Source organism: Scardinius erythrophthalmus (assembly GCF_964197995.2).
Source record: "Scardinius erythrophthalmus genome assembly, chromosome: 18".
Lineage (NCBI taxonomy): Eukaryota > Metazoa > Chordata > Actinopteri > Cypriniformes > Leuciscidae > Scardinius > Scardinius erythrophthalmus.
The window spans coordinates 17,581,866-17,597,106 of NC_138238.1; the positions used below are offsets into that span (position 1 = coordinate 17,581,866).

Here is a 15,241-nt window from a genome sequence, read left to right on the forward strand (position 1 = left end):
TAGCACCCTCACTGATGTAAACGTGGTTTAAAATAGGGTTAGGGTTTTGTTTATCTAAATCAATAACCCCAGTGTAAATACAGCAGGATCACACTGACTTCCTTTTCTGCACTGTTTTAGGTTTTACACTTTTGCCTTTGGCTCTAACTATCTTAATGACTTTTGGAGGACTGATTAGAGCAGATTCAGTCTTTGTGGCCTTAGTTGGTTTGGAGTGCTGAGTAGGAGGCTTTTCCCCTGGGCAGCTCTTAAAAATATGGACGTCTTTGACCCTTTGACCTCTGAGTTCTGGAGGGTGGCCACAGGTGGCTCTGACTTTCAGATTCACCTGCTCAATCCACCTAGAAGCAGAAGGAACAATAGAAGGGTCATATGTATCATATTGAAGTAAAGGCCTGATATACACTACCAGTCAATTTTTGGATTGAAAAGATTTTTAATGTTCTTAAAATTAGTCTCTTCTGCTCACCAAGGCTGCATTTATTTGCAAAAACAGTAATATTTTGAAATATTACTATTTAAAACAGCTGTTTTCTATGTGAATATAAAGTAAAGTGTCATTTAATCCTGTGACCAAAGCTGACTTTTCAGCATCATTACTCTAGTCTTGAGTGTCACATGATCCTTCACAAATCATTCTAATTTCATGATTTGATGCTCAAGGAACATTTCTCATTATTATCAATGTTGAAAAGTCATTTACATTTTTATTTCAGGATTCTTTGATGAATTTATCGCCAACAGTATATTGCTGAAAAGGTATTGCAAACTTTATACCTCTAAGCGAAGAATAAAAAAAAGGATTTTGCTCTGAGTATTTTGGGGCCTTAAATCACAGGACAGGCAAGATGACATATTTATAAATACAGTAAAAACTAATTGTAAAATATTATTATAATAAAAAAATAAAAAAAACATTTTAAAATGTAATTTATTCCTTTGATGGCAAAGCTGAATTTTCAGCAGCCATTATTTCAGTCTTGGGTGTCTCATGATCCTACAAAATTTGGTAAGAAACATTTCTTATTATCAATGTTGAAAACAGTTGTGCTGCTTTAATATTATTGATACATGATAATTATGACATTTAATGTATTTATATCACTTTTGATCACTAAAATGCATCTTTGTTAATTAAAGGTCCTCAGTGACCCCTTAATTTTGAACGGTAGTGTACATTTACCAAGCAAAACTCACTTGCGAAGAGGCAGCAGTGGACAATCACAGAGCAGTGGATTCTCTGCCAAGTTTATGACCTCGAGTCCTGTGAGTGGACTCAAGTTCGGCAGCTCTTCAAGCTGGTTCCCTTCAAGAAACAGACTCCGCAGACCAGACCCCAGTCCTGCCAGAGAATCTTTAGATACCTTCAAAAGGAAAGAGAGATTTAAACCGAGTTTGGCATTCTTGTTGTAGCATTAGAAATGGTTTTGTCCTTACCTTTTCTAAACCCATATGATTAAGGTAAAGATGTTTAAGTGTGGCAGCGATTGACTGAAAACCTCCTGCTCCGATCCAGCGAATAGGGTTACGAGAGAGATTAAGCTCCGCTAGGCTGCTGGCTTTAGAAAAGGCCTCACTTGGAACCTCCTTCAGTTTGTTGCTGCCTAGATGAAGAGTATCCAAGTCAGGTGAAGGATCAAAGGCCCTAGGAGCAATCGCTGTGATGGCGTTGGAAGTGAGATAGAGGCCCCTCAGTTTCTTTGCGCCGGTCAGGAGTCCTGCTTCCAGTTTAGCAATATCATTGTCCTCCATGTGCAGAGCCAGCAGACCAGGCAACAGCTTGAATGCTCCTTTGGGGAACTGGGTGAAACGATTCTTTTCCAGATGGAGGTAAGTGAGACGGGGCAACCCCTTAAACGCCTCGGGACTCAATGAAGTAAGCTCGTTTTCTGAGAGGTAGAGGTAGACAAGACTCTTCATACCATTGAAAGCCCCATCTTCTACCTCATGGATCTTGCAGCGTTGCAAATGAAGGGAAACCACTTCTGCAACGCCTGGGAAACTGTTCGCTGGGATGTAGTGGAAATGGTTGCCCCGCAAGTCCAGCAAGCGTGTGTCTGGTGAAAAACCACGAGGGATCTTGGTGTGGCCTTTGTTTTCGCAAGAAGAGTGGTGGTTTTCAGCCTGCAAAATGTATGTGTATGTGTGTATGTGTGTCAATGTTATTTCAGAATCATTGTTATACTATTATAGTAGTTGTTAATATTTTGAATTAGATTTTATTTTTATATTTTTCCATTTGTATTTAATTTTTTTTAGATGTCTACATAAAGTTTCAGCTTTTAGTTTATTTTAGTACTTCAACCTAAAATAAACGGAAATGATAAATAAAATAAGTTTTGTATTTTATTTCAGTTTGTTTATTTTATTTAAAATAAATTACTTAATGTTTTAATTACTCAAAAATGTCATGTGTTGTAACCATGAAGCAGTAAGTGATTACATATCTTTCTTACCTTCGTCCTACAACAGTACAAAATAAAAGCGCTATATACAGTAGATGCTTCCTACTATAACATTTTTCTTTCAAGAATTTTACTCTTTTAATGAGTTTTTTTTCCTTCATTGTGATTTCAGGACAGAAATATTTGATTTTATGCCCCCCAAAAAATATCAAAATGAATTTTAATTCAGAAATTAAAAACATACATCATAAAAGAGGTGCAGTCAAGTCATTGAATATTATGTGAATTGCATTTTTAAAGTATTTTGAATAAATTAATTGGGGGGGGGGGGGGAAGAGCGTCATGTCACTGACCTAAAGACCTTTTAGTCACTCTGTAATATTTTTGCATTAACCACAGTAAGTTTTCGCTCACCTCACATTCACAGTTGGCTGGGCATTTGACTTTATCTGGGGGTGGGGTTGTGGGCAGTGTAGGCAGTCTTCTCAGCTCCTCCAGCTCAGCCCTCAACATGGCCTCCTGGCTCTGACAGCGCAAATCAACTGGCTGTACCGCTTCCAGATTCTCATCGGACAGATGTGCAGGACCTCCACATGTACCACCCAGGCGAACGCGCTCCCGTATCGCCCACTCGCGCAGGGGTCGCATGTAGCAGCTGCAGTAGATGGGGTTGCCTGCCAGATTGATGCGAGTCAGTTTGGGAGAGCCGGGGGCCATTGGCTGCAGGACGCGCAGCTGGTTATGGCTTAGGTCCAGATGAGCGAGACGGGGAGAGAGCAGGATAGCTGCATTTGAAAAATCTTGCAGGGAGTTGTGATCCAGAAGGAGGTGAGTGAGCTTGGGAATAGATACAGACTCCTCTCCAAGGTAGGTCATGGGGTTGTAGCTTAGCTCTAAGCGAGTTACTTCTGGAAGTCTGGAGAGAAGGAAAGAAAATAATGAGTAAAATGAGAGCGAGTAAAATGAGAGCAAGAAATAATGCTCTGCTTTTAAAATAAGTTTTTTTAAACTGATTATATATATATAAATATATGTGTGTGTGTGTGTGTGTGCGAAGAATTATAGCAGTTCTGTGGGCAAAAGGGGGTCAAACCACGTACTACATGGCATAGATTCAACAAGGTGCAGGAAACATCCCTCAGACATTGGTCCATAGTGACATGACAGCATCACTCAGTTGCTGCAGATTTGTCGGCTGCACATCTGTGATGCAAATCTCCCATTCCACCACAACCCAAAGGTGCTCTGGTGGATTGCGATCTGGTGACTGTGAAGGCCAGTATAGTGAACTCATTGTCATGTTCAAGAAACCCGTTTTAGATGATTTGAGCTTTGTGACATTGCGCGTTATCCTGCTGGAAGTAGCCATCAGAAGATACAGTAAGTACACTGAGGTCATAAAGGGATGGACATGGTCAGCAACAATACTTAGGTAGGCTGTGGTGTTTAAATGATGCTCAATTGTTACTGACAAACTAAGTACACCCTTACTGCCTCCATAGGAGTTAAGAGGGTGAGTAGCAGTCAGGCGCATCTAAATAAATGCCTTAACTGGTCATCAGCAAGCGTGACCAACTCTGTAAAAGCAGACGTTTTGGCAGTTTACTGGTCTGAAGCATTCAGGTGAGTGTTAACACAATCCCATCAGCAATGATCTTAGAGAAGCAATTGTTGCTGCCCATCAGTCTAGGAAGGGTTACAAGGCCATTTCCAAACAATCTGAAGTCCATCATTCTAGAGTGAAGAAGAGTATTCACAAGTGGAGAACATTTAAGACAGTTGCCAATCTTCCCAAGAGTGCACGTCCCAGCAAATTCACCCAAAGGCCAGACCGAGCACTGATAAGAGATACTGCAAAAACCCAAGAGCTACATATCAGACTCTTCAGGTCTCAGTTAAAGAAGAACTCCGGTCAATTTTAACATTGAGCTCATTTTTTTGTAAATTTGGAGTGCTGTCAATAGTATACAGAGAACAATGACAAAAATCGGTGTTGCCTACACCGTGTTATCCTCTTTTTAAAATTTGTACCCTGTTGACTTCAATGGGGCAAGTTTTAAACCTGCTTTTAGGCTCTTAACATCCTTGATGTGTCATTACAAGTGCCCAGCCAATGTGAGTGATTGAAGTGATGTGATGTAGGAATCACTCACATGGCCTGTGCACTTGTAATGACACATCAAGGATGTTAAGAGGCTAAAAGCAGGTTTTAAACTTGCCCCAATGAAGTCAACAGGGTGCAAATTTTAAAAAGAGGATAACACGGTGTAGGCAACACCGATTTTTGTCGTTGCTCTCTCTATTGACAGCACTCCAAATTTACAAAAAAATGAGCTCAATGTTAAAATTGACCGGAGTTCTCCTTTAACATGTTAAATGTTAAAGTTCATGACAGTACAATTAGAAAAAGACTGAACAAGTATGGCTTGTTTAAGTGAATGTGACGTGAAGGGGTAACCCGTACTCAAAAACCCGTAAAAAAAATGTCTATGCACTTAACCCACTTAAGTTAGTGCACCCATATTAGGAGTAGTGAACACACACACACACACACACACACACACACACACACACACACACACACACTACAAACTATGGACACACACAACCGGAACAGTTGGCAGCCATTGTGCTGCGACGCCCAGGGAGGGAATAGGAGTTAGGAGCCTTGCTCAAGTCTGACACTCTAACCATTAGGCCACGAGCCCACGACTGCCTTATTTAGAAGGGTGACCAGGAGAAAGCCTCTTCTCTCTAAAAATAACATGGCAGCATGGCTTAGGTTTGCAAAGTTACATGGTGAACAAACCAAAAGAATTTTGGAACAATGTCCTTTGGACAGATGAGAAGTGGAGATGTTTGGCCATAATGCACAGCGCCACGTTTGGTGAAAACCAAACACAGCATATCAATACAAACACCTTGTACCAACTGTCAAGCACGGTGGTGGAGGGGTGTTGATTTGGGCTGGTTTTGAAGCCACAGACTGGGGCACCTTGCAGTCTTTAAATCGACCATGAACTCCTCTATATACCAAAGTATTCTAGAGTCAAATGTGAGGCCATCTGTCCAACAGCTAAAGCTTGGCCAAAATTGGGCCATGCAACAGGACAATGATCTAAAGCACAACAACAAATCTTCAACAGAATGGCTGAAAAAGAGAAGAATCAAGGTGTTTCATTGGCCCAGTCAAAGTCCAGACCTCAACCCAATTGAAATGCTTTAACCTTAAGAGAGCTGTGCATAAACAGATGCCCACAAACCTCAATGAACTAAAGCAACGTTGTAAAGAAGAGTGGGACAAATTCCTCCACAATGATGTGAGACTGATAAATTGACTCTCATAATGAAAATGATTACATTAAGTTATTGCTGTTAAAAGAGGTGGTTCCACGAGGTATAAAATCATAGGGGACTTAGTTTGTCACACATGGCTTCTCCATTTTGGCTTTATTTTTGGTAAATAAATAATGACACTATGTAATATGTCATGTGTTGTTGTTCATCTGAGGCTGTATTTACCTAATTTTAAGACCTGCTTAAGTCCAGATGATTGCACTTCATTGTTAGTTCACGACACCTAATGCAATAACCATTAAACCCAGAATGTTTCTTGAAGCTCACCGTGTCATTGTCTCAGTAGGAAAGAACTGCAGTGCATTGTTATCCAGGCTCAAACGAGTAAGAGTGAAGAGGCCAGCAAACGCCTCTGTAGCCAGATAATTGAGGGAATTGTGACTGAGACGTAGCCATTTGATGTTCTGCAAACCCTGGAATGCCATGTTAGGAATGTACACCAATTGGTTGTGTGTGAGGGAGAGGAGGTTGAGAAGGCCAAGCTGTGAAAAAGCCCCAGGCTGGATCTCCTCCACTCTATTTCGGTCAATAATCAGCTGCTTCAGTGAGGAAAGCCCATCAAATGACTCCTGGATTGCAAGGAGAGAAAATGATGAGATGCATGCAAAGATTGTCCAGGTTACAGCTACGATGGCCAATCCATCATGTTTTACCTGGTACAGGATATCAATCTTGTTGTTGGCCAGGTTAAGAAAGACCAGCCGGCCAAGTCTGCGGAAGGCTCCTTCCCGAACTCTTCGGATGTTGCTGTTCTGTAGGGACAGGTGGGTGAGGTAAGGTGTGTGTGTGAATGCCCCTGTTGGAAGCTCCTGCAGGTCATTTCCTCTCAGGTCCAGTTTCACTGTTATCTTGGAGACATACAGAACAGAGCATAAAAACGATGCAAAAAGAAATGCAGCAAAAATAAGGCACTAGTGATCACGGTGTTGTACAGATTACCTCATCAATGGTAGGTGGAACCTCAGTGAGATTCTTGTTGACACAAGCAACCGTGAGCTGGATGTGGTCACAGATACAGAACTTTGGGCATTTGCCTGGCTGCACTGTATGAATCTTCAGGGCAAACAATATTATAACCAGCAACGTGGGAAGGCTATACATCTTTCTGTGTAAAACAAGAAGGGATTTGCAACATCTAAAAGAACTAATTCATTAGCTTTTTGAGTTTTCAGATTACTTTGTAAGAAAAACCTCAGCCAGATTAATTTAAACTTTGCCTAATTAGTTTGCTAATGCTGCCAAATTTGTGGATTTGGTGTGTTGAGCTCCACTGGTATGTTTAAACTGGCTGGATTGGAGGCATTCATATAATTTATGATGCAGCAATGCAACTCTTTCAACGCCTCACATCTGAATGTCAAAATAAGCACTTCAGGAGCAAACTCCAATGTCAAATTCTGTCATAATAGCCATGTCTAGGATTTTGAGTCAAAAGTATATATACACAAAGGTGTTTTCTAGCAGCAACATATATTTTAAAAATCTTCTAAAATTGGTCATTTTGTGATTTTTTTTAACAATAAGTGTAAACAAGTAAACAGACACACTGGGATACATTAAAACAAGACTCAGCTATACATAACTAACTAAAAGGTAGAACTGTATAGATACAGTGTGGCAAGGGTAAGTTGTTTAAAATGCTATTAATTTGATTAAAATCAGAATTATCTGATATTTATGCATCACATTGTGCTTCTCCGTTAATGGTTCTGTTTCACAATTGTTTTAGCGTTTACACTTAGCTGAAAACATTTTAAAACACCCAGCCGTGACTATCTGCCTTGCTATTGGGCACGATTCATTTTAGTTTGAAGAGAAATGTTTCTGCTGTTAGTCTCAGCAAATTTAAGTCAATTCTAATTTTAAATGTACAATAATATATTTTGCAACAACAAAACATTCAACAACTTACTCTGATAAAGCAATAAAGTCTTCAAATATTCGCCACCTTGTCGGTAATAGTGAATCCTCATTAGCTAATATCCATCAAATGAAGTTATGATAGGCCTCAGTAATCGCTCAGTAATAAACAATAGTCTACTTATAAAATAAAATCTTGAATAAATGTAGAGAAAATCATTGAAAAAAACTTTGTTTCTTTAAAAAGAAAAGAGGCAGCGCGGACGAAGCAGCCGAGAAACTGATTTTCAAATGCGAAATATGCTCGTTGAGTCTCAAGAGACTTCAGACCGCTGCTCTGCTGCACACAAAGACGCGCACTGTTCTCAGTCTCACATAAATAAACCGCTGGAGGAGAGAAGGTTCCCTGCAAAGGCTTCAACACCTATATTCCTTTCAGAACCAAGATACTGAGAAAATCGCCCTACAGGTTTGACGAAGTCCTCAAGGCTCAGTGAACTCGGGGCATTCGTGCTACTCAGGCGTTGCGTAAAAGGGCAATGGAGTGAGAGCTGACCTACAGGACTTTATAATCACAAGACATCTGTAACTGTGAGAATAACGGGTTTAAAATTGAAAATTTGGAACAATAAACAAACACAGACGACACGATTTTCCTCTCAAGAAGAAAAAAAAAAGTTTAATATCAACAAATTGGAATGTTGCAAATATAATATTCAGTGCATACCAGTTGTAGTATTAAATATACTAATGTCCAACCATTTTTACTTCACTTTCACTGCTTTCTTCACTTCAATCCAAAGACCCTTACTTGAATTTGGTTTTAAACAAATTCCGCCACCAATATTTCACAATATGGCACATCTAATCAAAGGCATGAGAGAGTGAACATGCTTTATAATCATTGTTCAGAAATTTCACAGCTATAACATTACAATCATTTAAGGTTTAAGCGATAATTAAGCCCTAATTATCATCCAGTGCCTTTTTTCCCCCTATTTTCCCTTTTATGTATAAAAATAGACGTAGTATTTCTAAAAAGAGACAAAAGAACACAACACTCTTCAAAGCTTCTCCAACTGACTACAGTTCTTCTGTAAGGAAATCCAGTTTGGGTTAGTCATCATGAGGCACTAGTTATCACTGTAATTTGCAGTTGTCTGAGATCTCAATGCCAAAATTGATCCAGAATGGTCTGACCAAAGATAAACTAGATCATTAGTTTAGAGAGTTTCATGTATCCTATCCAGCTGATTTTTTATTATTATTATTTGACCCGTATTAAGTAATTTCAGTGGCTCTGTATTGGGGGTTAAGATTTAAGCAGTGGTCCTTTTCATCAATGTGGTCTTGAGAGCATCTCTGGCACTGGAGCAGGATTCTAAGACTTTGCCATTTCTGGAAAACCAAACAAATACAAAAGCTTAAAGTATCATTATTATAACAGTACATGTGGTCATAAAAATGCAACAAGACTAGACATACATCATATGTTGAACACAAACTAACCGTGACACAAATGCTTCCAGAATGCCAGCCTGATCCGCTGGGAAAAACTCCTGTGCAGCTGCGTGCTCCAAAGCGAGCAAGTGTCCAGGCAGTACAGATACCTTCTTTATCTTTTTATCTTCACTCTGGAAAAGAAATCAGCAGCAATTCACACCACCGATAAAATAGGGAGAAATGGACGAAAAACGAAACTGAACATCACGTCAGAGCGTGTGGTACCTTTAAAAGTCCCAGGTTCACAATCAGCGAAAAGATCAAACTCGAAGACTGAGAGTGGGAGTTGGAAAAGGCTTTCCTCAACAGAGCATCTATGAAACAAGATGAACGGCTGCTTTTAAAAACAATGGCATTCAACATTTTCAGGAACATGTTTTTCCAAACCTGTATGATTTTTTTTTCTTCTGTGGAGCATAAGAGATATTTTGAGATTTTTTTTTGTCCATACAATTGAAGTCAATGGTCACTAAAACTGTTTGGTTAACAACATTCTTCAAAATATCTTGTTTTGTGCACCGTAAAAGAAAAGTAATCGGAATGACATGAGGATGAGTAAATGATTGCAGTATTTTCATTTTTAGATGAACTATCCTATTAAATCTTTACTTGAATGGTAGCAAGTATGTTGCTCATACCAGTGGTCTCAAAAACAGCTTGCTTTACTTCTGGTTCATCTTCATATACTGAGGAGGTCTTGAGAAAAACTTCTGACACCTTACTAGCATCTGAAACATCAACCTAAGAAAAAAGAGAAAATGATTTCAGGCGGTTGGAGAACAAGTTAAACTGTCCTGATGTACAGTTGGACCTTACAATTCAACACCGTACCTGCTCAATGAGCTGGATCCTTTTGGCTCCAAAGGATAACAGTTTCTCAGCCGACGGGGAGATGAGGAAGGATGCAAACTCAGAGCTGCAGTGAGGCTTTTCCTGTGGACAAGTAAAAATCAGTGGTTTGCCAACGTAAAATAGATAAGCAGCTATTGACACACATCAGGTTTAGCGGTTGTTTGCTAGGATCACCTTTTCTTCAATGATATCTTTTGTTCCATTGACACCATTTTCCTCTGTATCACCTTCTTCCTTCCCCTCCTCATCATCATTATCATCATCCTCCTCCTCATCATCATCATCATCATCATCATCATCATCATCTTCCTCAGGCTCTCCTTCATCATCACTGCATTAATCACATCTTTCATTACTCTCAGTGTGAAAACATGCATTTGCCTTCAATTTATTTGCACATGACAAATAAGCAAAAAATTTCACAAAGACCCAGATATATACCTGAGCGAGCCCAGCAGCTCTTCCATGTTCATGCCCTCCATCGCTTCCCTGAGAGCCTCACAGCCGTCCTCTCCAAAGCAGTTTCCTAAACAAGATCAAATTACCACAGAATAACTGACTTTGACACCAAAATGAATTCAACAGAACAGAGAAACTATTTAAACTATGCAAGATCACGTTGTTATTCAGGGGGGTTTCACACTGGCAGTTTAGCTCGAAACAGAGCATGTTCGCATAAAAAGTGGTGGTGCTGAACCAGACTACCTGTAGGAGGTGGTCTGAGTTTATTTATGGTTTATTTGAATAGGTACAGTTACAACATACATAGAAAAAAAACTGAAAACAACAGCCATCCAATGCAAGTATCGGTGTTTGTAGCGAGAGCTTGTCTTTCATTTGGTTGCAACAAAACTGTGATGTGATTTGATTGAATGTGAAAGCAACACAAACAACGGTCCAGACTTGTTCAGAAAAACACAACAAAACAAGAGGGCCGCAGCATGACTTAAAAGTATTTAAAATAAAAGCATTTAAATGGTCCAGATCATTTTTGCAGCACGTTTCAGTATAGTTTGTTTTTTGAACCTGCCCGTATGAACTGCAGGCTTTGAAAAAGGTTTGTTAAAATAGGGGTGTTAATAGTGGACTGCAAAAAACTCTTGTTCAATTTTAAGGGGTTAAAGGGAGGGTGAAAAAAACTGTTTCTGTCTCAAATGATTTTAATAATTTAAAAATCAAACCATTAAGTAATGTAAATATGAGGTATAATATAAAATAATATTATTTATATATACAGTGCTATGCATAAGTTTAGACACCCATGCTAAAGTTGACTAAAAAGAGGAATAAAAAAACCATCTTTTGGAAATTGAACTTAATGCCTTAATTTAAAAAGAAAATAGGAAAAATTCAACCTTTAAGGACACCAATTTTCTTTGTGAATGAATAATGTATCGTAAATAAATAAATGTTCTTCCTTAAAATACAGGGTGCATAAGTTTGGACACCCCTATGTTAAATTCCCACAGAGGCAGGCAGATTTTTATTTTTAAAGGCCAGTTACTTCATGAATCCAGGATACTACACATCCTGATAAAGTTCCCTTTGCCTTTGGAATTAAAATCTAGAGATTGGCATGGAGTACTTTCCATAAGATCATCTCTAAATGCAAATCAAACCAGCTATTAGGCTAACTGAAATAAAACCATGCCAATCTCTAGGTATGGTGAAGGCTATGTGATGATGTGGGGTTATTTTAATTCCAAACAAGGCCAAGGGAACTTTATCAACTTTATTGATTTTTTATTCTTCTTTTTAGTCAACTTTAGCATGGGTGTCTAAACTTATGCATAGCACTGTATATACATATTATATATATAAAAACATTATATAATTATAAAATGATAATACTGGCTTTGAGTGAGGCCTATGTATGTAGTAATAAAATACTAAGACAGCAAAAAATACTTTACCATTAAGGTCCAGTTTCTCCAGATCAGCTTTGCCTTGAACAGCCTTTGCAACTACCAAAGCCGCAGCTTCGCAAATCTCTCCAAATGACAAATTCAGCTCCTACACAAGAGATTTTTTTTTAGAATGCCTATTACAAAAAACACTAAGATGTTGAGTTATTGAAAGGAAATGTTTATGTGCGTTTTATCAAGATTTAAATGTTGGTATTATGCATTAACTAACCCTGAGGAATGGCAGACCCTCTCTGAGGGCCCCTGCTATAGCAATAGCACCTTCTGAGCGTACCAGACAGTCCCCAAAATTGATGACCTTCAGACAACGGAGGTGTCTAATGCCCTGAAAATTGAAGAAATCACACACAGCCAATAATGAACACCTGTTCTAGACATTTAAAAAAAAAAATTACATTATGCAGAGACATATTGCACCACATACCTCTGCCATGGCTATCGATCCTCTCTTAGTAAAAGTGTTGTCATTGAGGTTGAGGACCTGGAGGTTTGGGTTGTGCTTCATGGCAGCGGCTAAAGCCGTGATACCAGGATGATTGATTCCATTCTGTGGCATATGGACCTCCTCAAGACTGCCTAACACCTGTGACAAACAGAACAAACGTAGAACAAAAGAGAAAAATAAAATACTTTTATTTTATTACAGTCTCAAGTCTCTTATGCATACACAGTAAAAATAGTAATATTGTGAAATATTCTAACAATTATTTTAATTTTATTATTATATATTTTAAAATGTTATTCCTATGATAGCAAAGCTGAATTTTCAGCTTGTTCACTATACATAAACATGACCTTCCGTTGGGAATAACGTTAATGATGATTCATCAGTCATTTCTAGTCTTCTGCTGTCCAGGTTTTATGATCATCTTTTTGTGATTAAAGGTTTAGCAATTGCAGCTCTTCCATAGATGTTGACCATGTTAAGTTGTTTGCGGACTGTTTTTATGGAAACAAGGTCTTTAAGGTAGAGATTGTGTCCTGCTGTCACTTTTGCTGCAGTAGTTCTGTACTGTTTGCAAACAATCCTTCTTAGTGTTCGACGGTCCCCATCATTCTTAGCTGACGAAGTCTTGCCATGTTTTGTATACGCTGTTTTAATTATGGATACTGTTGCTCTTGAAACACCAATCAATTGGGCCGTTAATGTTACAGATGCTTCTGCTAAACGGGCTCCCACAATTTGTCCTCTTTGGAAGTCTGACATGTCACCCATTTGACCAATTTCTTGTACTATCCACAGCTAAACACAACTTGTACTACAAAGGCATCCAACCTGGACAATGTATACTAACAAATTGTAAACGAAAGATGACTGCAACATTAACCCCTATAACAATGGGTGTTCACATTACTTTGTCCAAACCCTGTATATGTGTGCGTGTATATATAATCTATATATATATATATATATATATATATATATATATATATATATATATAATCATATATATATATATATATATATATATATATATATATATATATATATATATATATATATATATATATATATATATATAAACATTGTCTCATTACCTTAAATGCTTTGGCAAGTGCAGTGGCACCATTGTTCTCCAGACGATTACGTCCGGCTATGAAGACTTTTAACTTCAGGGGGGAGCCAGCTGCACTAGATTGCTTGTAGCATTCAGTCAATGCAGAAGCCAGGACCTTTGAGAAAATACATCAATAATTAAAATCACATACTCCCTCTTTTCCATGAGTTTCAAAAAGTCTTGACATGTTAAAAACATCTCACTAACATAAACAAAGGATGACGAGTTTGTCTTTAAAAAGTTGCATCTCAGCATCTCTGAGTTAATCTCAGCCTAAACTTACCATCCCCCCTCCAATGCCCATGCCACAATTATTAAGCCTGAGCTCACGTAAGGTGTAGCACACAGGGCTCTTCAGGAGGCTTTCAATTCCCTTTACACCATCAGGGCCGAAAGCATTGTCGCTCAAGTCCAGCTGAGTCAGTCTGGCCCCTGATGTCATCAAAGCATTGCCCAATGATTTCTAGAGGATTTGAATCAAATGTTGGAAATAAGATATTTACTCATAGCAATTACATTTTTCTCAACTTTTTTAGATTAATATCTTCTTACCAGAGCAGGTGGAATTTCAGAGCGAAGGCGACCCGTGAACATGTCACTCCAATGACATTGCTTTAAAAAAAATGTTTTTTAGATTAAATACAGCAAATAACACATCATAGTGAAATTGTCTAATGGCCATTTAAAGGTACCTCCAAATCACTTTTAGCTTCAAGAGCTTTGGAAATGGCCTGTGCTGCTTCAACCCCCAGTGTGTTTCCCTCTAATCTGAGGGACTGCAAACCCTGACACTGTTCAATCTCCTTCACCATCTCTTTCACTGCAACATCACAGAAAAGGAGGGAAAATTATGAGTGTTGATGCACTGAGACATGGCGAATGTAAACATTTGCTAACATAGAGGTTTACTCACCCGACTCAGCATCGTCCAACTTCAGCCCTCGTCCTTTATAACTTAATTCCACTTCTCCAACATGAGTCTTGGCCAGAGCCTCTGTAATCTGAGCAATATCTTCAGAGGCCATTGCGTTCCCTTTGCTTTATGCACTATTAAAGTTATTCAAACATAAACAGGTATCACAAAAATAGCACCAACATATACACTACACTTCATACAACTGCTAGCATGTGTATTTATGCATACATATAATTACATCTACACTTTTTAACTCATTAACAGGAATGTAACATTAGCTCAATATGCTAGCCTGTCACTGTACATATAATTAGAATACCGACGATGAAAACGTTCATTTTACAATGGGCTGTTGCACCTTACATCTCGATAAACCCCGAAAAGATGATGCTGAGCTCACTTTGTCTCACACACTTAACGTGCTAATATTATGTACAGTTACACTGGCTGATACACACCGCTCAGGCTAGCTCAGAGAATTAGCTACCTAGCTTTGATCTCATTACCTCAAACTAGCCATTAAAGCGCAGCAACCTTAGTTAAATCTAAAAATTATATCATATCGATTTTTTATACTTAAGAATATTTACCTTTCACCGGGCTCAGTTATTAACGGAGGAGAGCAGATAACTAGCCTGACTAAAGAAAAACAGAACCATCACAACAGGACGCACATGGAGGCGGCAGTTCTTTGAAAGTGCCGGTGTCACGTTCTTTCATAATAAAAGCTCCAACAGTCCTGTTATGACTTTTTGACTGTTATGAAATTACTGCACGTACTGAATACAACATTATTTATATGATAAAATTATTATTATTATTATTTTTTTTTTACAAATGTCTAAATAGGGAATTTAACACAAA

At 38.5% G+C, this 15,241-nt stretch overlaps 2 protein-coding genes across 2 annotated transcripts; both read right to left on the reverse strand.

The window, feature by feature from the left end:
• Nucleotides 1-88: 88 nt before the first annotated feature.
• Nucleotides 89-6,863, reverse strand: chadlb (chondroadherin-like b; the record flags this gene model as incomplete). The annotated part of the gene is made up of 7 exons (XM_081391936.1): nt 89-341; nt 1,198-1,364; nt 1,438-2,124; nt 2,820-3,321; nt 6,030-6,331; nt 6,416-6,610; nt 6,702-6,863. The coding sequence occupies 7 exons, from the start codon at nt 6,861-6,863 to the stop codon at nt 89-91; spliced, it is 2,268 nt and encodes a 755-aa protein (XP_081248062.1).
• Nucleotides 6,864-8,266: 1,403 nt separating this feature from the next.
• rangap1b (Ran GTPase activating protein 1b) lies at nt 8,267-15,088 on the reverse strand. Its single transcript, XM_081392082.1, has 16 exons — nt 14,968-15,088; nt 14,375-14,508; nt 14,154-14,281; nt 14,014-14,073; nt 13,745-13,924; nt 13,442-13,576; nt 12,327-12,485; nt 12,114-12,227; nt 11,891-11,990; nt 10,419-10,503; nt 10,152-10,308; nt 9,957-10,058; nt 9,764-9,866; nt 9,351-9,439; nt 9,132-9,256; nt 8,267-9,020 (listed from the first exon to the last, which is right to left on the reverse strand). Exons 2-16 carry the CDS (start codon nt 14,484-14,486, stop codon nt 8,942-8,944), a joined length of 1,728 nt encoding a protein of 575 aa, XP_081248208.1. The 5' UTR covers nt 14,487-14,508; nt 14,968-15,088; the 3' UTR covers nt 8,267-8,941.
• Nucleotides 15,089-15,241: the final 153 nt, after the last annotated feature.

What these genes read in the sequence shown, in the direction of transcription:
- rangap1b (XM_081392082.1), bottom strand. Translation starts at nt 14,486, where the DNA reads ATGGCCTCTGAAGATATTGCTCAGATTACAGAGGCTCTGGCCAAGACT. An exon ending in AGGGTCTGCCATTCCTCAGG is followed by an intron (nt 11,991 to 12,113) that starts GTTAGTTAATGC and finishes TCTCTTGTGTAG; the next exon opens with GAGCTGAATTTGTCATTTGG. An exon ending in GGATCCAGCTCATTGAGCAG is followed by an intron (nt 9,867 to 9,956) that starts GTACGGTGTTGA and finishes CTTTTTTCTTAG; the next exon opens with GTTGATGTTTCAGATGCTAG.